The sequence below is a fragment of the Dryobates pubescens genome, chromosome 30 (genome assembly GCF_014839835.1).
Source record: "Dryobates pubescens isolate bDryPub1 chromosome 30, bDryPub1.pri, whole genome shotgun sequence".
Taxonomy (NCBI): Eukaryota; Metazoa; Chordata; class Aves; order Piciformes; family Picidae; genus Dryobates; species Dryobates pubescens.
In genome coordinates, this window is record NC_071641.1 from 6,974,505 (window position 1) to 6,998,011 (window position 23,507).

Consider the following 23,507-nt stretch of genomic DNA (forward strand, 5'->3'; position numbering starts at 1 on the left):
GCCACGGCCCCGGGGGCGCGGCGCAGCTGAGCCGAACCCCGCCGGAGCCGCAGCTCGCTTCACCCGCAGCCGCACGCCGGCCGCTCCGGGCCCGCGCTCGTCGCCCAAGCTGCCGGAGGACCTGTGGCCGTCCCTCAAAGTGTTCCTCTCTTGTACTCTCCGTAGCCTTCAGCCTATCCCCGAGTGCCTTACACAGCTCCTGAGCAAACCTCCTGGCCGTGAAGAGAAGGCACACCCAGGCCTCCTGCAGGGGGGCCTAGTGCCAGCTCCCCTCGCAGCCCGGGTGCCCGGGCGAGGGGCGGCGGTGTGGATTCGCTTTAGGCTCAGGAAGCAGCCTTGTGAGTCTGTGTGATAGACCCTGGACCTACCCATTTGGCAGAGGAGCCGCCGCCACCTTATGCAAACCCCAACCCAGAGACCACCTTCGTCCCCCCGCCCCGGGCTGGCACGCTGTGACCCTGTCCTCCTGGAGAGCCCCAGAGACCTTGCCCTGACTGCTCCGGGGTGGCTTCGGCGCTGGAGGGGAGCGGTCAGCCCCACGGAGGGGCTGGCCTGAGCAGTTACAGAATTTTACAGTTATTTTTGTATGGTGATTCATATGAGATATATATATGGCAAGAGACTTTCTATTCATTTGTAAAATACCTAAAGTATTGTCCACTTTTAATAAAAAGAGACCTTTTAAACCCTTGACAGCAGAGGAGCTGCGTTGCTTCTTTCCCCAGGTTGAGAGAAGCTGGACTGCTTCCTTCCCCAGGTGGCAGAGAGGTTGGGTTGCTTCTTTCCCCAGGTGGCAGAGAGGTTGGGTTGCTTCTTTCCCCAGGTGGCAGAGAGGTTGGGTTGCTTCTTTCCCCAGGTGGCAGAGAGGTTGGGTTGCTTCTTTCCCCAGGTGGCAGAGAGGTTGGGTTGCTTCTTTCCCCAGGTGGCAGAGAGGTTGGGTTGCTTCTTTCCCTAGGTGGCAGAGAGGTTGGGTTGCTTCTTTCCCTAGGTGGCAGAGAGGTTGGGTTGCTTCTTTCCCTAGGTGGCAGAGAGGTTGGGTTGCTTCTTTCCCCAGGTGGCAGAGAGGTTGGGTTGCTTCTTTCCCCAGGGGGCACAGAGGTTGGGTTGCTTCTTTCCCTAGGTTAGAATCATAGAATTCTTTGGGTTGGAAAAGACTTCTGTAAGGTCAAGTCCAACCATCAACCCAACAGCACCATGGCCACTAAACTGTGTCTCCAGGTGCCACGGGACAAAGGGAAACCTTTGATTTTAGTGATTTTGCTGATTTTTTTGGAGTTGAAGTAGTTTTTAACCACTTAACTTCTACCTCAAAACATAGATTAAACGGTGAAGTAACAAAGACTCCTACAGACCCAGGACCTCCTGCTGAGCTGAGCTAAGCTTCTGCCATTCTGCCACCACTCAGCCACTGCTGGGATCAAGCCCACTTGAGGCCAGGTATGGCAATAGGGGTGGGGGGATTGTTTCTGCTTGGAGGGCACGTTCTGCCATTGAGTTAGAGAATTGTGGAGTCATGGAGTGGTTTGGGTGGGAAGAGACCTTTAAAGCTCAACCAGTCTAACCCCCTGCAGTCAGCAGGGACATCTGCAACGAGAGCAGGTTGCTCACAGCCCCAAACAACCTGACCTGCAAAGGTTCCAGGGATGGGGCATCTACCACCGCCTTCAAGCATTTCTTCCTTCCCTCCAGTCTGAATCTCCCTGCTCAAAAGTCTGTCCTTAGCTTTTTTTCTCGTCCCTTTTAAGCACTGCAAGGCCGCTAGAAGGTCTCCCTGGAACCTTCTCCTCTCCAGCCGCCACTGGGATCAAGCCCAGCCGGTGCCCTGTGAGGCGCAGTGGCCCAGCTGTCGGAGCGATGCCAGGCGAGCTGTGACAGTGCCAGGCGGTGACACTTCGCCTGGGGGGACAGAACCCTCCCCCAGACCCAGCGCCGGCCCCGCAGCCCCGGTGGGGCGGGGGTGGGGAGCGGGAGGAGCGGCCGGGGCTGCGCTGCTGGTGCGATTCCCGGGCTGAGAAGTGGCTCTCCGGTGGCAGCGGGGCCGGGGGTGCCTGCGCCGCTTTTAACGTTCTTTGCAGCGGTCCCCGGGGCCAGCCGTCTGAGGAGAGCACTGGGCCCGGCAGCAGGGAGGCGGCGGCGGTGGGGGCTGCCCGGGCCCTCCCGCCCCGGAGCCGATGTCGGTGCCGCGGGAGGAGGCTCTGCCCGCCTGCTTCGCGGGACTGGGCGCGGGCAGCCCGCGGCCGCGGCAGAAGCGCGGGGGGATGTTCTGCAGCGTGGAGGATGCTTTCGACAACAAGACGCTGGATTTCCCCTCGCTCAGCTCCTCCGAGCCCGGGACACCCCCCGCTGGGCACCGCCGCGGCGCCGGTCCAGACTCAGGTCCCGGTCCCGGTCCCGGTCCCGGTCCCGCCGCGGTCCCGCTGCCGGCAGTAGCTGTTGCCCCTGGAAAGCGGCCCGACGGCTGCCCGCAGGTGAGGATGGTTCAGGGCGCTGGCATCCACTTTCCCTCCATCACGAAGCAGTCCTGTCCGAGCCCCCGCCGGATAGGTAGGAAGGGCCCTATCCCGTCCCTTTTCGCATCCCATCCTTTCCCGTCCCGTCTCTCCCCATCCCACCTCTTCGAATCCCATCCGTCTCGTGCTGTCCCTTCCCGTACCGTCCTTTCCCATCCCGTCCTGTGCTCCCCGTCTAGGTCCCTCCAGTCCCGTCTCTCCCCATCCCGTTCAGTCCGCCCCTTCTCATCCCATCCCGCGTGCTCCGTTCCCTCTAGTCCTGTCTTCCCCATCCCATCTCGTCTTTTCCCGTCCCGTCTCGTCCCATTCCCTTGTGCCCCGTCCCCTCCCCTCGTCCCTGTCCGGTTCTTTCCCTTCTCTTCCATCCCCTCCACCTCGTCCAGTCCCTTCCAGTCCCATCTCTTCTCAATCCCGTCTCCTCCCATCCCATCCCGTCCCGTCCCATCCCGTCCCCTCCGCTCCATCCCAGCCCCGCGGGAGCCTCGCAGCCGGGAACAAGGAGCCGGTACCGGGAACAGCTCGGGGGCCGGCTGCTTGCAAGGGACGGGCGAAGCGGCGGCGAACGGCCGCATGTCCTTGTGGGGGCACAATTTCCACCGGCCCCCGAAGACCCCCGGCCGGTGGCTACGGAAGGGGACAGGGGCTGCGGGAGCGGCCACCAGGCAGCGGGAACGGGCAGCGGGCTACAGGCACCAGACAGCGAGGGCGGGCAGGGGCTACGGGACCCAACTCACCGGCTCCGATCTCTCCCTGCCGTCCCCGCTTTGTCTAGGCGCCGGGAGCGCGGCCGCGGTGCGGGAGCGCGCACGCAGGCGGAGCCGCGCAGGGGCGGGCACACGCACTGGCAGCGGGACAGAAGGGCTCGGGCTGGCGGAGCGGTGGGGTCATGTCGCAGCCGGGCAAGAAGAGCCTCCCCCGCGGCACGGTGAGCGGGACGCCCGCGGGGTGCGGGCACGGCCCGAGCCGAGGCCAGGCTGGTGGGGGTCGGGACTCGCTTGCCTCTCCCAGCCGGAGCGGAGCTGGACCCCTGGGGGACGCTGCTGGGGTTTTGTGCCGTAGCGGGGGTCGGGCGCCCGGGGGTCTGGGTTCCCGGCGGTCTCGCTTCCTCCGTCGGGGGGGGTCAGTGCTGCCGGAGCCGCGTCCCTCCGGAGCAGCGGGGGGCTGTGCAGCCCCCTCCCCGCGGGGCCGCCTCTCCCTTTGTTGGCCGCGGCCCGGCCCCCAGCCCGGCGGACCCGGCGCTTTGTCTGCCGGTGGCCGGGGTCCCTCCCGGGACAAAGAACCAGCGCGACCGTCCCTCCCCGGGCTGCGGGACTGCCCGCGCTGCCCCGGCTTCGCTTCGGGGCTCGAAACCGCTTTTTTTTTTTTTAGCTTGTTTTGGTTTTTTGTTTTAATCCGGCGGGTGGGTTCGGGGAGGGGATGGCATCTGTCCGCCTGTTCCCTGCACGGAGCCTGGGTCGTGCCCGCTGCCGCGCTCCGGTACCGCTGCCGGGATCGGGAGCAGCGGGAGCTCCCGAGCTGGCGTGGGAGGGATTCCCTCTGCCGCTGCCAGCCGCCTGACAGACGGGGTTGGGGATTCCTCTCGTTCTGCTGGCTCATGGCTGAGTGCCCCGAAAACATCCCGGGGCTGCGGGAGCCGGAGTGGCGGTGTGCGGGGATGGGGTCCGGTGGGGATGGGGATGAGAATGGGGAAAGGATGGAGATAAGGAGAGGATGGGAACAGGGTGAAGATGAGGGTGGAGGTGCAGCGAGGATGAGAATGGGTTGAGGACAGGGATGGGAATGGGGACAGGATGAGGATGAGAATGTGGTGAGGACGGAGATGGGGCAAAGATGGGTTGTGTATGGGGATGGAGTGAGGATGAGAATGGGATAAAGGTGGGGATGGGGCAAGGGTGAGTAAGAGGATAGGGACAGGCAGAGGATGAGGTTGGGGATGGGGTGAGGATAAGGATGAGTGTGGGGCAGGGGTAAGGATGGGAATGGGGTGAGGATGAGGATAGGGATGGGATGAGGATAAGGATGAGTGTGGGGCAGGGGTAAGGATGGGGATGGGATGAGGGTAAGGATGGGGATGGGATGAGGGTAAGGATGGGGATGGGATGAGGATAAGGATGAGGATGGGCCCCACAGGGGGAGGGGCCACAGGGTCTCCCCTGGGGCAGCCAGCCCAGAAGCTGCTTTGATTGGTTTTTATGGGACAAGGGAAAACAATGCAGATGCACTGGAAGCCTTGGACACTTCTACAGCCACACTGCAGCTCTTCACTGTGTTTGTGGGTTGTTGTGGGGTTTTTTAACAAGCCAGTGATGCTCTTTAACCCCAAACCCCACCTCACTGTCCAGGCTGTGTACCATCAGCACACAGGGCTATGCTGTAGGTCATCCCCACCTGCTCCCTCAGGTGTGTCTGAGCTTTGGCCATGCTCCCTGTGTGGCCACTGGTGAGCACTCCCCTAGCAGCCTGAAGGAGCAGGAACAGAATCCTCAAAAACTAGGCTGCATTTGCATACGTGCCACTGCTCTCTAGTCTGTCTGGGTGAAGATTCTTGCCAGCCTGACAAAGCTCCCAGAGGCTTGCTTTGAAGTGAGGAAAGTCCTTGCAGCATTAGCTGCCTCCCACAAGACTGTGAGAACTAATGAATGTCAATAAATTACCAGGTTAATGAGATGCACACAGAAGTCTTCGTGAGCAGAGCTGCTGGAGGAGGCAGGGGCATGGCTGAGCTGTGGGTGAGCTGCAAGTGTCTAAAGCTGCTGGGAACCTTGCTCAGGCTCTGAACCTCCTCTGAAGGAACTCTTGGACCTCTTGGGGGTTGTATGCTTCCTGCCAGGCAGGGAAGGAGCAGCCAAGGCTGTGCAGACCTCTGAAATGGGGCTGCTCCGGCGCCCGGGGCAGCTCGGAGCTGTGCGGTGGGGCCGCTCCGGTCTCCAGGGCGGCTCTGAGCCGTGTGCTGGAGCTGTTCTGGTCTCCAGAGCAGCTCAGAGCTCTGAGGTGGGGCTGCTCTGGTGCTGGCCATGCCCCCAGGTTGGTACCACGCTGCATGGAGATTTGTGTTCATCTCACATGAGGACTTTGCCTGGTGGCAGAAAGCACTGAACTGGTGTCTTGAAGGAGAAAACCTGGAGCCCTGGATCTAAGGAAGCTCAGCATGGGTCAGGTACCAGCTCACTCAACTCACCTGTCCTGCCCTGTGTGCTCTTTCCCATCAGAGTGACCGGCTCCTGATCAAAGGAGGGAAGGTTGTCAACGATGACCAGTCCTTTTATGCAGACCTCTACGTGGAAGATGGGGTCATAAAGTAAGTTAAAGATAAGGAGGTGGTGGTGGTGGAGCCTCCTAGTGTGGCTTGGGGCTGTGGGATCTGAAGGAGGTTCCTCTCCATCATTCTTCTCTTGGAGATATGCTCCTTTCTTGCAAAGCAAGGAGAGCTGCTCAGAGTGGTGGCAAGGAGGAGCCACCTGAGTGTCTTTCTGCAGCTGAAAGGGTGGAGAACGTGCTGGAAGTTGATGCTCTGTTGTAAGTTGTGCAGGGAGCAGGTGAGGAGCCACTTAGGAGCACATCAGGAGCAGGAGAGAGAAGAGGAGGAGAACCTGGCCCAGGTTTGTATCCTCCAGCAGTGCTTAGAAGTTGAGACCTGACCTGGACTTTCTGTGTCCAGCTCTAGAGCCCCAGACACAAGAAGGACATCACACTGTTGGAGTGGGTCTGCAGAAGGCCACAGAGATGATCCAGGGGATGGAAGCTCTGTGCTGTGAGGCCAGGCAGAGTGTGTTGGGGTTGTTCAGCCTGGAGAAGGCTCCAGGGAGACCTTACAGCAGCCTTCCAGTATCTGAAAGGGGCTACAAGAGAGCTGAGGCTACAAGACAAAGGCATGGAGTGCTGGGACAAGGGGGGGTGGCTTCAGTGGAAGAAGCTGGGTTTGGATGAGACATGAGGAAGAAAATCTCTGTGAGGGTGGTGAGGCACTGGAACAGGTTGCCCTGAGAAGTTGTGGAGGCTCCAAGTCTGGAAGTGTTCTGAGCCAGGCTGGATGGGGTCTGGTAGGAAGTGTCCCCTTCTCATGGCAAGGGCTTCAGTCTTGATGGTCCTTAAGGCCTTTTGCAACCCAAAGCATTCTAGGATGGTTTTGCATCTTCACTTACAAGCTGTTGCCCGTACTTGAGCATTGTCTGGGACAGCAATGTGCCCTTGTGGCTAAGAAGGCCACTGGGCTCCTGGGGTGCACTCAGAGGAGTGTGTTCAGCAGATCCAGGGAGGTTCTCCTCCCCCTCTACTCTGCCCTAGCAAGACCTCACCTGGAATATCGCATCCAGTTCTGGGCTCCCCAGTTCAAGAGGGACAGGGATCTGCTGGAGAGAGTCCAATGGAGAACTACCAGGTTGATGAAGGGACTGGAGCACTCTCCTCCTGATGAGGAGAGGCTGAGAGGCCTGGGGCTGGTTAGTCTGGAGAAGAGAAGCCTGAGAGGGGATTTAATAGATGTCTATCAATATCTGAGGGCTGGGGGTCAAGAGGGAGGGCACAGGCTCTGCTCAGCTGCACCCTGGGATAGGACAAGGGGCAGTGGATAGAAACTACAGCTCAGGAGGTTCCACCTCAGCATGAGGAGGAACTTCTGCACTGTGAGGGTCACAGAGTCCTGGGTCAGGCTGCCCAGGGAGGTTGTGGAGTCTCCTCCTCTGGAGACTTTCCAGACCCATCTGGATGTTCCTGTGCGATCTGTGCTGGATTCTGTGGTCCTGCTCTGGACTCGGCCATCTCTGGAGGTCCCTTCCAGCTCCTAACATCCTGTGATCCTGTTTCCAGGCAAATTGGGGAAAACCTGCTGGTTCCTGGTGGTGTGAAGACAGTTGATGCCTATGGCCAGATGGTGATGCCCGGGGGGATCGACGTCCACACCAGGCTGCAGATGCCCATCATGGGGATGACCTCAGCCGATGACTTCTTCCAAGGCACAAAAGCAGCCCTGGCAGGAGGCACCACCATGATCAGTAAGACGGAAGAGCTTTCAAATGGGCTTCTGAGTAGCACATTGTTTAGCAGGAGACCTTGGTCCTTTTAACATTTCAGGCATGATTTACCCTCTTGGAAGGGAAATGCTGATTTGTGCTGTGGAAATCAAAGCCTTGGAGCTGATCAAAATGCATCATGTCCCTTGCAGAACCTCCTTCTGTTGCTGCACACACACATGACAAATGCAGAGCTGCTTCTGCCTCACCTCCTAGGAGAAGAAAAAAAGAAGAAAACTTTCAATAGGAAACTTTCTGTGACACCTTTTAATGTATTTTTAATGCCTTTGCAAGGAGCTTTTAGCATTTGGAAAGAGGTTTTGCCAGCTCTGTGAGCACTGCTGTGTTAATGTCCCCTCCCTGCAGCTGTTCAAGGCCAGCTTGGATGGGGCCTTGAGCAACCTGGGCTAGTGGGAGGTGTCCCTGCCTGTGGCAGAGGGGTTGGAACAAGATGATCTTCAAGGTCTCTTCCAACCCAAACCATTCTATAAGTCCATGAAATCATTTTGGTGTTTGTTTTGCATTTCTCCTGGTCCTACAGGCCAGGTGTGTGAAGTGAGGGACCAGTCTCACCACGTCTGGTGCAGCTCTGTGCTGACCTCCTCGGAGCAGAGATGAGGAGAGGGCAGGGGACCGAGAGGCTCAAGAGAGCTGTGCAGGAACATTCATGGAAGTGCTTTGGTGCACAGCCTCCTTCAAATGCTGCTCCAGGCAGGCTGTGACAAAAGAAAAGCTTCACCTGGGAGCTTGTTTGTTCTGTTTGTTTCACTTTATCTGGAAATCTTCCATCTGTATCTCCAGTCCAGTCTAAATCCAGCAGAAGTGGGATGGAGATCAGATGCGAGGAAGATGCCCACATTGGTGTTTTGTTGTAGAATGTCTTGAAGGGAACCTACAGGAGAGTTGGAGAGGGACTTTTGACAAAGGCATGGAGTGATAGGGTGAGGGGTGATGGCTCCAGACTGGAAGAAGCTGGGTTTGGGTGAGATGTGAAGAAATTCTTCCCCGCGAGGGTGGGGAGGCACTGGAACAGGTTGCCCAGAGAAGCTGGGGAGGCTCCAAGCCTGGCAGTGTTAAAAGCCAGGCTGGAGGGGGTCTTGAGCCACCTGATCTAGTGGAAGGTATCCCTGCCTATGGCAGGGGGTTGAAACTAGATGATCTTGAAGGTCCCTTCCAAGCCAACCCATTCCATGATGTCCTGATGTAGTCAGCACTACCAAGCCAGTCAGCGTTGAGCCCGCAGCAGTGAAGCCAGGCGCGGGGGCGCTGGCGGCCGGGGCAGTCTCGCGGTGTGTCTGTGGCCTCTCCCATCCTCTGCTAACTCTGTGCAGTGTCTCCCCAGTTGACCACATCTGCCCAGATACTGGGACCAGTCTCCTGGCTGCCTACGAGCAGTGGCGGGGGGTGGCTGACAGCCAGGCCTGCTGCGATTACTCCCTGCACGTCGACATCCCGCGCTGGCACGAGAGCCTGAGGGAGGAGCTGGAGGCCCTGGTGAAGGACAAGGGTAAGAACAGCAGGAGCCAGAATCTGGCCATAAACCCCACCCTCCCTCTCCCATAAGTGCAGGTACATGAGCAGCTCACTCCAGGGTAAGTGCTGATGGTTGGTGCTCTCCTGACCCAGTGATGCGTGGGTATGTGGGGAGGTGTGTGGAGAGGAACACGCTGCTTTGCTGCTGAGGGGTCAGCAAGAAAGCCAGGAAGGGACTCTGTACAAGGGCTTGTGATAAGGTGAGGGGGAATAGATGGAAGCTGGGCTGCAGCAAGAGAAGTGTGACCAGCAGGGCAAGGGAGGTGATTCTCTCCCTCTACTCTGCTCTGGTGAGACCCCACCTGGAGTACTGCGTCCAGTTCTGGAGCCCCTAGTACAGAAAGGATCTGGAGGTGCTGGAAGGTGTCCAGAGAAGGGCCAGAAGGATGAGCAGAGGGCTGGAGCTACTCTCCTATGAGGACAGATGGAAGGAGCTGGGGCTCAGTCTGGAGAAGAGAAGGCTGTGAGGAGACCTTATTGTTGCCTTCCGGTATCTGCAGGGGGCTACAAGAAAGCTGGGGAGGGACTTTTGAGGGTGTCAGGGAGTGATAGGACTGGGGTGAATGAAACAAAAATAAAGCTGGGTAGATTCAGATTGGATGTTAGGAAGAAGTTCATCCCCATGAGGGTGGTAAGAGCCTGGCACAGGCTGCCCAGGGAGGTGTTAGAAGCCTCATCCCTGGAGGTTTTTAAGTCCAGGCTGGATGTGGCTGTGAGCAACCTGCTGTAGTGTGAGGTGTCCCTGCCCATGGCAGGGGGTTGGAACTAGATGATCTTTAGTGTCCCTTCCAACCTAAAGCATTCTGATTCTATGAACTCCTTATCCTCTGCCATCCTGGGGAAAGGTCTAGAAAGGGCTGTGTCCCCTGGTTGTGCCATGTTGAAGGTTGGACTTGATGATCTTAGAGGTCTTTCCCAAGCATAATGATTCTATGATGCTCTGGTAACCCCTTGCTCATGTGCTCCCTCTCTGGGGGCAGTGCACAGCCCCGTGATGGAAATCCATTTGGGGAACTAAAGGGATGGGCTTGGACATCCTGATCCTAACTGTCTGAGGGACAAAAGAGAGGATTTTACTGCGAGGGTGCTGGAGCCCTGGAGCAGGCTGCCCAGGGAGCTTGGGCAGTCTCCTTCTCTGGAGAGCTGCCAACCCCAGCTGGCCATGGTGATCCTGGGCAAGCTGCTGTGGCTGCCCTGCTTTAGCAAGGGGGGTGGGCTGGATGATCTCCAGAGGTCCCTCCCAAGCCTGCCCAACCTGGGATTCTGGGACTCTGTGTGGATCTGTGATTTCTCCCTCACATCCAGGATGATGCATGGAGCCAAAGCTGGAGAATTGCTGCTGTGCTTTTTGTGGAGAGAGGTGGTGCCTGATCCCAAAGCACAACCAAAGTGTGCTCCATGTGAAGGCACACATGGAAAACATCCAGGATGAGCTGGGATGGCTCCATCCCTTCCACCACTCAGCACTGGAACAGGAAATTGGCTGCACATTTCTCTGTTAATTGACCAATTAAACCCTTGCTTACAAGACTGCAAATTACACTGAAGTCACTGAGCTGCTCGTTAGCATATCTGAAGGGAAGATCTGGTTCCAAACATGGGAATTAGTGTTAATGAGATGCAGGAATTCCTGATGCTTTCCAGGCAGCCTTGGCCAGCAGAGGCCTCAGGATGTGCAGGAATTGCAGCCAGGAAGGGAATCCCTATGGGAAGCCTAAAGCTGAGTTTTGTTCTGTAAGCCCCATGCTGAATGGTTTTATTTACATCCCAGAACCCCAGCATGGAAGGGTTGGACATCATCTGGAGATCATCCAGCCCAGCCCCCCTGTTAAAGCAGAGAAGGAGACTCCACAGCCTCTCTGGGCAGCCTGCCCCAGGCCTCCAGCACCCTCACACCAAACAAGTTTCTCCTTCTGTTCAGGTGGAACCTTCTGGGTTTCAGTTTGTGCCCTTTGCCCCTTGTCCTATCTTTGGGCACCAGGCCCCATCCTCTTGCTCCCCACATTAGGTGTTGAGCAGCCCTGAGAAGATCCTCTCTCAGTCCAAAATGGACTCTGGGGTTTCTTTCTTTGCTTGAGCTGCATCCAGAGATTGAGGTGTGTTGTCTGTCATGGCTCTTGATCTTTGAGGTGGGGACAGTTCTCATATGCCAACCCTTAGCCTTGCCTTGCTGTCAGTCTAAGCCTTGCTGGCACAAGCCCCAGGTTCAGACAGCCCCTGCTCAGGCCACCAAGTTCTCAGCTGGGACAGGGAGGTGGTGGGGTCGATATCCCTGGAGGTGCTTAAGAGAAGCCTGGACTAGGCACTTAGTGCCATGGTCTGGTTGATCAGTTAGGGTTGGGTGATGTTCCAGTCCTCACAGCACTGCAGCCAGCACACCCCACACCTCTGGCCTGTATCAGGAGCAGTGTGGCCAGCAGGAGCAGGGAGGTCATTCTGCCCCTGGACTCAGCACTGGTTAGGCCACACCTTGAGTCCTGTGTCCAGTTCTGGGCCCCTCAGTTCAAGAAAGATCTTGAGATGCTCAAATGTGTCCAGAGAAGGGCAACAAAGCTTGGGAGGGGTCTGGAGCACAGCCCTGTGAGGAGAGGCTGAGGGAGCTGGGGTTGCTTAGCCTGGAGAAGAGGAGGCTCAGGGGAGACCTTCTTGCTGTCTCTAACTCCCTGAAGGGAGGTTGTAGCCAGGTGGGGGTTGGTCTCTTCTCCCAGGCAAGCAGCACCAGAACAAGAGGACACAGTCTCAAGCTGTGCAGGGGAGGTTTAGGCTTGACCTCAGAAGTTCTTCCCAGAAAGAGAGAGTGGCCATTGGAACGGGCTGCCCTGGGGGGTGGTGGGGCTGACATCCCTGGAGGTGTTTAAGCCTGGGTGAGGCACTTAGTGCCGTGGTCTAGTTGATTAGATAGGGTTGGGTGATCAGTTGGACTTGGTGATCTTGGAGGTCTCTTCCAGCCTGGCTGATGGTTCTGTGACTCTGTAACAAAGAGATGTGATGTTTTCTCCTCTCCAGGTGTGAACTCCTTCCTGGTTTTCATGGCCTACAAAGACAAGCTTCAGTGCACGGATGCCCAGGTAAGAAGCAGCAGTGTTGGGTGGCAGGCAGCAGCCCCAGGCTGAGCAGGAGCAGTGGTGGGGCTGACACTGGGCACCCCTCTGTCTCTTGGCAGCTGTATGAAATCTTCTGCACGGTTCGCGAGCTGGGGGCCGTCGCCCAGGTGCACGCCGAGAACGGAGACATCGTCCATGAGGTACGGTGGCCAGGCCCTGTCTGCCGACCAGTGCTGCCCCCCAGGGGTCACTACTGGCCCCAGTTCATAGAACCACAGAACTGTTAGGCTTGGTAAGGACCTCGAGGATCATCCAGTTCCATGGGCAGGGACACCTCACACTACAGCAGATTGCCCAGAGCCACATCCAGCCTGGCTGCAGAAGCTTCTAGGCAGGAGGCTTCTACCACCTCCCTGGGCAACCTGTGCCAGGCTCTCACCACCCTCATGGGGATGAACTTCTTCCTAATATCCAACCTGAATCCACCCATTTCTAGTTTTGTTCCATTCCCCCTAGTCCTGTCACTCCCTGACACCCTGAAAGTCCCTCCCCAGCTTTCTTGTAGCCCTCTTCAGATACTAGAAGGCCACAAGAAGGTCTCCTGGAAGCCTTCTCTTCTCCAGACTGAACAGCCCCAACTCCCTCAGCCTGTCCTCATAGGAGAGCTGCTCCAGCCCTCTGCTCATCCTTGTGGCCCTTCTCTGGACACACTCCAGCATGTCCAGGTCCTTCCAGTTCCAGTCAACATCTGCATGGATGACCTGGCTGAGGGGATCGAGGCAGCCGCTTGTGAATTTGCGGATGGGGTACGGTGTGGATCTGCTGGAGGGTAGGAGGGTGCTGCAGAGGGACCTGGACAGGCTGGGTCCATGGGCTGAGGCCAGTGGTATGAGATTAAACATGGCCAAGTGCAGGGTCCTCTACTTTGGCCACAATAAGCCCATGCAGTGCTGCAGACTGGGGGATGAGTGGCTGGAGAGCAGCCTGGCTGAGCCACCTGGGAGTGCTGGGTGACAGCAGCTGAATGTGAGCCAGCTGTGTGCCCAGGGGGCATGGAAGGCCAAGGGCATCCCGGCCTGGATATCAGGAGTAGTGTGGCCAGCAGCACTGGGGATAGAATTCTGCCCTGTGCTGGGTACTGTTGAGGCCTCACCTCCAGCGCTGTGTGAGCTCTGGGCTCCTCACTTCAGGAAGGATCTTAAGGTGCTGGAGCAGGTCCAGAGGAGAGTGACCAGACTGGTGGGGGGGCTGGAGGGAAAGGCTGATGAGAAAAGGCTGAGGGAGCTGGGGGTGTTGAGCCTGGAGAACAGGAGACTTACAGGGGACCTTATCACTCTCTACAACTACTTAAAAGGAAGTTGTAGTCAGGTGGGGGTCAGGCTCTTCTGCCAGGCAACTTGTGACAGGACAAGAGGGCATGGCCCTGAAGCTGCTCCAGGGGAAGGTTAGGTTGGATATTAGGAAGCAATTCCTTACTGAAAGGCTGATTGGACACTGGGGTGGACTGCCCAGGGAGGTGGTGGAGTCACCATCACTGACCTCACTGGAGGTCTGTCAGAAAAGATTGGCTGTGGCCCTTGGTGGCAGGGCTTAGCTGATGTGGTAGTGTTGAGTCAGAGGCTGGACTTGATGATCTCAGAGGTCTTCTCTGTGATTCTGTTTGACCAGAGTGTTGAGATGGAAGTCAAAGTGCTGGCTTCAGCAGGTGGGGGAAGTGCCTGGTGGGAGGTGGAGCATTGCCAGCACCTCTGAGCCTTCAGCTGGTGCTGGAGATTTAGCAGGGATTGGTCTAGATGGGGGCAGGAGGAGCAGCCCACCACGACTTCCCAGGTGTTCCAGAACTGTAGCTGGGTGGAAGGGTGGGGAAGGTCCCAATGTGCTGTTGGAACACAGCACCTCCCAGTCTGGAAGTGCTTCCACAGCATGAGTTGGGTCTGCTGGGAAGTAGCTGCAGCAGTTTATGGCGTGTCTCAGGAGCAGGTGGTATTGTCTGGTTGTGTTCATGAGTGTCCATCACCCTTCAAGCCCTTCTGAACAAGGTGTTTTGTCCTCCACCTTGCTGCTCATACCACTGACTGCTCTTCTGTTCATCTTCATCCACCTAGGAGCAGAAGAGGCTGCTGGAGCTCGGGATTACTGGGCCAGAAGGACATGTCCTCAGTCGCCCCGAGGAGGTAACATCTCCAGCCCTCCCACAGAACGCCCATGGGGTTTTCCCTGGGGCAGAGGTGCCCTGAGATGTTCTCTGGCTGTGTCTTGGTGTCCATAGGTGGAAGCAGAGGCCGTGTACCGTGCCATTACCATCGCCAAGCAGGCCAACTGCCCCTTGTACATCACCAAAATCATGAGCAGAGGTGCAGCAGATGTCCTAGCTCAAGCCAAGAGGAAAGGTAAAGCATTGGTCCACGGCTGCACCCCAGCTGAGCCTGCAGAAACATCTCCAGGAATAGCATCCTGGCTGCAGGGGCTGAGACCTCGTTAGCACCCAGGCTCTATCACTTTCTGAGGGTGCTAAAACTTGGTGTTGAGGCTTCTTCACGTGGTGTGTGAATGCTAATTGCTCTGAGCTGGAAGGGTCTGAGATGTGCTCAGAACTTTTACACCTGCATATCAGTAGATGCAGCTGAAAAAAGAAAGAAAGCATTCACTTGGAATCATTTGTCATGAAGTACAAGGGAAAAGAGTCAGGAGCAAGCTTCAGGTTCAAGATGGTTAGAGAATGAGCAGAGGGCTGGAGCTCCTCTCCTATGAGGACAGACTGAGGGAGTTGGGGCTGTTCGGTCTGGAGAAGGGAAGGCTCCCAGGAGACCTTCTTGTGGCCTTCTAGTATCTGAAAGAGGCTACAAGAAAGCTGGGGAGGGACTTTTGAGGGTGTCAGGGAGTGATAGGACTGGGGGGGGATGGAGCAAAACTAGAAGTGGGGAGATTAAGATTGGATGTTAGGAAGAAGTTTTTCCCCATGAGGCTGGTGAGAGCCTGGCACAGGGTGCCCAGGGAGGTGGTGGAGGCCTCATCCCTGGAGGTTATGAAGGCCAGGCTGGATGTGGCTCTGGGCAGTCTGCTCTGGTGTGAGGTGTCCCTGCCCGTGGCAGGGGGGTTGGAACTGGCTGATCCTTCAGGTCCCTTGAGCAGCCTGGGGTAGTGGAAGGTGTCCCTGCCCATGGCAGGTGTGGCATGTTTAGACTGCTGCTTCAGGGGAGTTTGCTAGTGAGGGGAAATGTGACCCTTGAATGCTTTCAATGTGCCTTCAGAGGCTTCTGTATGGGGTGATCCACCCTGCAATCACTGGGTGATCATTGGGGTCCCTTCCAACCCAAAGCATTGCATGAATCTGTGAATCTTGTGTCAGAAGAGGCTGGAGGACAGCTGCTCTGTGTGCCCACAGGCACGGTTGTGTACGGGGAGCCCATCACTGCCAGCCTGGGCACCGATGGCTCCCACTACTGGAGCAAAAACTGGGCCAAGGCTGCCGCCTTCGTCACCTCCCCCCCCATCAGCCCGGACCCCACCACGCCGGATCATCTCGCTTCCCTCCTGTCCTGGTGAGTCCCTGTCAGCACCAACGATTCTGTCATTCCTGGGGACACCTTCCTCTTCCCCTGGGCACTGTGGGGTGCAGCAGGCACAGCAGAGGCTGGCACAGGGCTCAGCCTTGGAATCGCCGCTTGGGGAGGGTGGGAAGGGATCTCTGGAGTTCACCTGGTCTGACCCCTCCTGCTAGAGCAGGGTCACCTAGCTGATAGTGTAATCAAAGTAGGAAAGTAATCTGTCAGGTGTTGAACTGGGGTCAGTTGTTGAGTTTTGGGCCCCTCACTCCAAGAAGGACGTGGAGGTGCTGGATGCTCTTTGAGGTCTCTTCCAACCTGATGTTTTGTGTCCAGAAAGGGGCCCTGAAGCTAGTGAAGAGTCTGGAGAAGAGCTGGTAAGGAGCAGCTGAGGGACCTGGGGTTGTTTAGTGTGGAGAGAAGGAGGCTGAGGGGAGACCTCATTGCTCTCTACCACTCCCTGCAAAGAGGTTGGTGTAAGGTGGGGATTGGTCTCTTTTCCCAAGGGAGAAGAGAAAGTGGCTTCAAGCTGCACCCAGGAAGCTTTAGGTTGAAGATGAGGAACAATTTCTTCCCCTTAAGGGTTGTCAAAGCCTGGCCCAGGACAGTGCTGGAGTCCCCATCCCTGGAGGGGTTTCAGAGCTGTGGAGAAGTGGTGCTGAGGGCCATGGTGCAGTGGTGACCTGGCAGTGCTGGGTTCATGGCTGGGCTTAGTCTTTGCCAAGCCAAAGGATTCTGTGATTCATTGTCTGTTTTCCCTGCCAAACGATCCTGAGTGAGGAGCCAAGGGGCTCTCCAAACCAGAGCCTCACTCTGCTTTGATGAACCCAGGTGGTGGCTACCAGGCTTGGTCTGTAAAGATCAGGTTCTCGCTGCCCAGTCCCTCCTCCAGAAGGGGAAGGGGGAAGATGGTGCCCAGTGGGGCCTGCAGGCCCCCCCTGAGCCCTCTGCTGCTCTCTGCCCAGCGGGGACCTGCAGGTGACCGGCAGTGCCCACTGCACCTTCACCACCGCACAGAAGGCTGTGGGCAAGGACAACTTCACCCTCATCCCCGAGGGCACCAACGGCGTGGAGGAGCGGATGTCCATCATCTGGGAGAAGTGTGTGGTAGGTACTGAGCTGTGGGAGCAGGGCTGCTGCTGGGGCAGCTCAGTGTCCTCCTTAATTCTGAGGAACCAGGAGGTGTGATGTGTCTAGGCTGCTGCCTCAGAGGAGCTTGCTGGTGAGGGGAAACGTGACACTGGAATGCCTTCAGTGTGCCTCCGAAGGCTTCTCTGTGGCATCATCCACCCTGCAGTCACTTGCATGTCACTCTTGAGGGGAAGATGGGTCCCTCTTGCCTTGGTGGCTGTGGCCATGCCTGCCTGGTGGCTCCAGGCCTCACCAGTGGGGACTGGTTCCTGTGACACCTCCATGACTCCTGGGCAGTGGAGCTTTACTGCTGAGGAGAGCTGTGGTGCACCACCACAGGGCTGGGGGTTTCAGGTCCTGTGTCTCTGCCCATTGGTGTACCCTGCTCTCCCAAGGAGCATCCCTGGAAGGCTCTAGCCTGCATCTCATGGAGGCAGCATCTCTGTGAGGACTGCCCAGGAGCTTGGGAACCAAGCTCCACTGAAGCCCTCATCTTGGGTAGGCTTTGTTCAAAGGCTAATAGACTTTATCTGAAAATATGAAATGAAGATGGTAAATAGTGCTGCTAAGGTTCCCTTTCAGTCTTCACTGAAGAATCCTTAACCATGCAGGGCCACAGCAATGATGGGAGGGCTGGAAGTCCTGGGCTGTGAGGTCAGCTGAGAGAGTTGGGGTTGTTCAGCCTGGAGAAGAGAAGGCTCCTGGGAGACCTTCTGGTGGCCTTGCAGTGCTTAAAGGGGTCATGAGAAGGCTGGGGACAGACTTCTGAGCCAGGCCTGTTGTGACAGGACAAGGGGTGATGGTTTGAAATGAAAGAGGGAGACTTAGACTGGAGAGAAGGGAGCAATGTTTGACCCTGAGGGTGGTGAGAGCCTGACCCAGGTTGCCAAGAGAGGTGGGAGATGTCCCATCCCTGGAAGCATTGCAGGTCAGGTTGTCAGGGGCTGTGAGCAGCCTGCTCTTAATTGCAGATGTCCCTGCTGATGGCAGGGGGCTGGACTGGATGACCTTGAAAGGTTCCTTCCCACCCAAAGTAGTCTGTGATGCTCTTCTGTGATGCTTAGTGAATGTGAGACCCCTGTCCAGGGAGCTGGAGCCTACCAGTGAACACCTTGTTCTTCAGAGACCCATCTGGTGCATCATGCATCCCTCAGGGACAGGGCTCAGGCTTCTCCCCACGAGCTGCAGCCCAGCCCCGGTGTAGCTCCTCGCACTCCCATGGTCACAGCGTTGGGCGCTGTGGCTTCTTCCGCTGCTGGGAGAGTGCAGGTCCTGCCTGGGGATGGATCTCTGCCCGCTGCTGGGAGCAGGATGCACCTCCAGCCTTGGTCCTTCCTCCCTCTTCTTTCCCAGGTGCCTGGGAAGATGGATGAGAACGATTTTGTGGCGGTGACCAGTACCAATGCTGCCAAAATCTTCAACTGCTACCCCCGGAAGGGGCGCGTGGCAGTGGGCTCGGACGCGGACTTGGTCCTGTGGAACCCCAAGGCCACCAAAATCATCTCAGCAAAAACTCACAACCTGGTAAAGTGTGGCAGTTTGCAGCTGCCTGGGCTGGTTGTAGAGCCAGAGCAGGGCAGTGTGCCCCTGCAAAGCAGCAGGAGCGCAGCAAGGAGACGCTGATGTTCTAAAAATAGGAGCGAATTCAAAGCTCCTCTGGTTGCTGTGGAGAGGTGGGGCTGGGACTGGGTGGTTGTGATTACACTGAGACAGCCTGCATCTGGTGCAGGAGCTTCAGGATCTCTGTGGGCTGGGGAATGTAAGTGCTGGACTTGTGTGAGGTAGGAAGCTGTCACTAAAGGTCGGCACATCAACGTCCTGCATCTGGCGTGGCCAGCAGGACCAGGGCAGGGATTGTCCCCCTGCAGTGGGAAGTGGGGAGGCTGCACCTTGAATCTTGGGTTCAGTTTTGGGTCCCTCACTCCAAGAAGGGCACTGAGGGGCTGCGACAGGCCCAGAGAAAGGCTGGTGAAGAACAGGTCTGGTGAGGAGCAGCTGAGGGACCTGGGGTTGTTCAGCCTGGAGAAAAGGAGGCTGAGGGGAGACCTTCTGGCTCTCTGCAACTCCTTGAAAGGAGGTTGGAGCCTGGTAGGGGTTGGTCTCTTCTCCCTTGTAACAGGTGCTGGGACAAGAGGGAATGGCCTCAGGCTGCACCAGGGAAGGTTTAGGTTGGCCTTCAGAAGAAAATTCTTCCCTGAAAGGGTTGACAAAGACTGTCCCAGGCTGCCCAGGGAGGTGGCTGAATCCTCATCCCTGGAGGTGTTTCAAAGAGGCAGAGATGTGGTGCTGAGGGACATGGGGTAGCCCCAGCCTTGGCAGAGCCAGAGAATGATTGGACTCCATGATCTGGAAGGTCTTTTCCAACCAAAGTCCTTCTGTGCCTGTGTTCTTCCAAAGAGCCAAACCCATCCAGGCAGGCTCCACGGGCACTGCCTGTCCACAGGGGTCACTTGCTCAGGAGACATTTGGGTGCATCCCAAAGGCATTTTAGCCCCAACTTTCCAAGCCATGAACATCCCCAGTCTGATGCCCCACATAATTCTGGGCCAGAAAGCTGCAGGTGAAAGAGGTGAGGTGGGGTGAGGAATACTGGTGCCAAGAGTCACTGCAGAAACACTTTGAGCCCTGGGGTTTGGGTGTTTTTTACTAGGGTGGTGTCTTGAAGGAAGTTCTCTCTGGGCTTGTAGCACTCAGGTGTTTCCTCAGCAGCTTTCCTGCTGGTACAGAAGATTCCCTTCTGCTCTCTAAGAATGCTGCATTGCTTCACTGGGAACTCTGGGGTTTGGGCAGTTTGCTAGTGGTGGCCATGGGAGAGCGTTGGAGGGAAGCCACATGATTGTGTGTTGCCCACCACCAAACAGACCTGACTTTCCAGACCTGTTCTGGTAGAAATCTTGGAGAAGACTTGGGAGAACTTCTGTCCCCAAGTAGAGAAGTGAAACAGGATTCTTCAGGGGCTTAGGGAGATCCTACCTGGTTAATTCTATTCTGCCCCTGCCCTGCTCTTCCCTGCCCCTGCCCTGCTCTTCCCTTCCCATATTGTAGAGCTGAGTTTGCCCCAGGAGCCTGCCCCTTGTCTTCTGGACAAGCACACAGTGTTCTGAGGGCTTGGTTTCTCCCTTCCAGTGAGAAGAACTTTATTGATCTGAAGCATGAAGGTCTGGTGAAGCCCAGCTGAGGGCGAATGAGGAGCGACACACAGGGCTGTAGCCATAGCTGGCTGCATTGTCACCATCTTCTCCAACCCTCACCTTGGATCTCTTGGTTTGCTCTCCCCAGAACGTGGAGTACAACATATTTGAAGGCACAGAGTGCCATGGAGTTCCTACTGTGGTCATCAGCCAAGGAAGAGTTGTCCTCGAGGATGGAAACCTGTGTGTCACCCAGGGGTCCGGGCGCTTCATTCCTAGGAAGACATTCCCAGACTTTGTTTATAAAAGGATAAAGGCAAGGAACAGGGTAAGGAGATTTTCTTGGCCATGGGCCCTCATTTTGGTCACAGTCTCTCTGCACTGTTGTGTTAGGACAAACCTGCTCATGGAACAGGCAGCAGCACCGTGCCGACCACCCAACAGTCTGCCCCTGCCATCCTTGGTCTGACCAGAGCTATGGCCAGAAGGAGGGCTGGGAACATCAGGCAGGGTGTTTGATCACAACATGTGCAACATGAGGAAGATGAAGGTCACAGGAGAGAGAAGGCTGCAGAAAATGCTCTGTCTTGACAACCTTGAGCAGCCTGGTCTGGTGGAAGGTGTCCCTGCCAATGCCAGGGGGGTCTTCAAGGTCCCTTCCAACCCAAGCCGTTCCAGGAATCCATGGCTCTGTGAACCTCTCAGTCCATGCTGGTTTAATTTGCAACCCAGCCCTTTGTATCTTCAGAACAAGGCCCTTGTGCCCCTGGGGCTGCCAAATGGCTGTCACTCTTTGCCTGGCAAGCAGAAGCTGCCATAAGCAAGTCCATGATGAAATGATGGTAATGAAGCCATTAGGGGCTTTGGTTGCCCTGGCAGCCCTGAGCGCTCAGAGCCACCCTCACCTTACCCTCAGGGGCACATGATGGCCACACTGGGTGACAGCAGCTGGGGCACAAGCCCGTGGGAGGACAGCAACTCATGACCCAAGGAGACCTTCTTGTGGCCTTCCAGTATCTGAAGGGAGCCTACAAGAAAGCTGGGGTGGGACTTTTTGGGGTGTCAGGGAGTGATGGGACTAGGGGGAATGGAACAGAACTAGAAGTGGGTAGATTGAGATTGGCTGTTAGGAAGAAGTTCTTCCCCAGGAGGGTGGTGAGAGCCTGGCACAGGTTGCCCAGGGAGGTGGTGGAAGCCTCATGCCTGGAGGTGTTTGCAGCCAGGCTGGATGTGGCTGTGAGCAGCCTGCTGTAGTGTGAGGTGTCCCTGCCCATGGCAGGGGGGTTGGAACTGGCTGAGCCTTGAGGTTCCTTCCAACCCTGACAACCCTGTGATTCTCTGCCCCACACGCTGAGCCTTCCCCTGAGCTCCCTGCCGTGCCTCACCCCTCCCTGCCTGCTCCCCTGGCAGCTGGCCGAGGTCCACGGTGTTCCGCGGGGGCTCTACGACGGACCGGTCCACGAGGTGCTGGCCAGCGCCAGGGCGCCCAGCGCCGCCGCCCGCATCGCCCCCTGCGCCGGCAAGGCCGCGGCGCCGCCCGTCCGCAACCTGCACCAGTCGGGCTTCAGCTTGTCCGGTACGGCCTCGGGGTGGGGCGGGGTGGGCTGGGTCAAGTCCTGGGTTCTGTGAGCAGCAGGACCGAGCTGAGGAACGCAAAGGTCATTTTTCCTCGACCCAGAGGGGAAATGCAACCTCTCTGGGCAGCCTGCCCCAGCACCCTTACACCAAAACAGTTTCTCCTCATCTTCAGGTGGAACCTCCTGGGTTGCAGTTTGTGCCCACTGCCCCTTGTCCTGTCGCTGGGCACCACTGACAAGAGTCTGGCCCCATGCTCTTGCCCCCCACAGGCTCTTTAACTCTTGCTGAGCATTGATCAGTTGCCCTCAGGCTGCTCTTCTCCAGGCTCAACAGCCCCTGGTTTCTCAGCCTCACCTTGCAGGAGATGTTCCAGTCCCCACAGCACTGCAGCCAGCACACCCCACACCTCTGGCCTGTATCAGGAGCAGTGTGGCCAGCAGGAGCAGGGAGGTCATTCTGCCCCTGGACTCAGCACTGGTTAGGCCACACCTTGAGTCCTGTGTCCAGTTCTGGGCCCCTCAGTTCAAGAAAGATCTTGAGATGCTCAAATGTGTCCAGAGAAGGGCAACAAAGCTTGGGAGGGGTCTGGAGCACAGCCCTGTGAGGAGAGGCTGAAGGAGCTGGGGTTGCTTAGCCTGGAGAAGAGGAGGCTTCTTGCTGTCTACAACTCCCTGAAAGGGAGGTTGTAGCCAGGTGGGGGTTGGTCTCTTCTCCCAGGCACCCAGCACCAGAACAAGAGGACACAGTCTCAAGCTGTGCAGGGGAGGTTTAGGCTTGACCTCAGAAGTTCTTCCCAGAAAGAGAGAGTGGCCATTGGAACGGGCTGCCCTGGGGGGTGGTGGGGTTGACATCCCTGGAGGTGTTTAAGCCTGGGTGAGGCACTTAGTGCCGTGGTCTAGTTGATTAGATAGGGTTGGGTGATCAGTTGGACTTGGTGATCTTGGAGGTCTCTTCCAGCCTGGCTGATTCTGTGCTTCTCCTCTTCCTCCCCCAGGCTCGCAGGCAGATGACCACATTGCCAGGCGCACGGCCCAGAAGATCATGGCCCCGCCGGGGGGACGGTCCAACATCACCTCGCTGTCCTGAGGGAGCAGCCTGAGGCCTGCGCTCTCCCCCCGTGCCACCGTGGCTGTCTGCGCTGCCACCGGCGGGGGTGGCCGGGCCCTGCTGGGGCCGCGCCAGCCGGGCAGGGGGCAGCGGGTTGCGGAAGCTGAGGATGAACAGCGAGCCTGTGTCAGCCGCCCCAGCCCCTTCTTCTCATAGGTAGAAAGTAGAGTAACCCCCGAGAGGTAGCGCTCCCGCCTCCAGCTCTCCCAGTTTGTGTTTCCAGTAGCTGCTTGGAAAGCCCTGACCCTGTGCATGTGGCCACCTCGATGTAACTGGGCAGCGAGCTCAGCCCTGGCTCTGGCCGCTGGGCCAGACGTGATGGAAGGGGCCCTCTGGGTGGGACACATCCTCCTGGCAGCACCCCATGTCCTCCCTGGGACGTGTTCCCCTGGCAGGACCTGCTGCCCTGCCTGGCCCGGGGACGTCTGACTCATGGACACTCCCGGTCTGTGGGGTCTGGGAGCTGCATCTCCAGCAGTTCCATCATCCCCAGGCAGGTCTCCACCATCTCACCAGGCTGTGCTCCAGCAGTGACCATCACTGTGCCTGTGAGTGGGGTTGGCAGCGTGTCCCATCTGTGCCTGCAGCAGCCACGGTGTCCCATCTGTGCCTGCAGCAGCCACGGTGTCCCATCTGTGCCTGCAGCAGCCACGGTGTCCCATCTGTGCCTGCAGCAGCCACGGTGTCCCATCTGTGCCTGCAGCAGCCACCACCTCAGTGCAGGGTTGCAGGACGGGTGCTGGCTGCTCCCAGTCCCCTGGCCCTGGTGGCTGTGCCAGCTGTGGAGCCTCTCTCCTGGGGGGATGTTTTTTAAGGACAATTTCTAGAGCTTCTGGAGGCCCAAGTGCACATCCTGCAGGCAGCACCACAGCTCAGCTGGAGGCCAGCTGTGTGTCAGCCTCCCACACAGGTGCTCAAA

The 23,507-nt window shown here is 57.5% G+C and overlaps 1 protein-coding gene across 2 annotated transcripts; it reads left to right on the forward strand.

Annotated features, from left to right (window-relative positions):
- The first annotated feature begins 1,999 nt into the window (after positions 1-1,999).
- On the forward strand, positions 2,000-22,595 carry DPYSL4 (dihydropyrimidinase like 4). Of its 2 annotated transcripts, none has more exons than XM_054174652.1 (14): positions 2,000-2,468; positions 5,720-5,808; positions 7,317-7,501; positions 8,862-9,026; positions 12,059-12,120; positions 12,216-12,296; positions 14,202-14,270; positions 14,366-14,486; positions 15,482-15,638; positions 16,607-16,748; positions 18,126-18,296; positions 20,052-20,231; positions 21,314-21,479; positions 22,476-22,595. In XM_054174652.1, the coding sequence occupies exons 1-14, from the start codon at positions 2,172-2,174 to the stop codon at positions 22,565-22,567; spliced, it is 1,977 nt and encodes a 658-aa protein (XP_054030627.1). In that variant the 5' UTR covers positions 2,000-2,171; the 3' UTR covers positions 22,568-22,595. The 2 variants fall into 2 exon arrangements, with proteins under 2 accessions (XP_054030627.1, XP_054030628.1); XM_054174653.1 differs by lacking the exon at positions 2,000-2,468 and adding an exon at positions 3,319-3,435.
- The last annotated feature ends 912 nt before the right edge of the window (positions 22,596-23,507 follow it).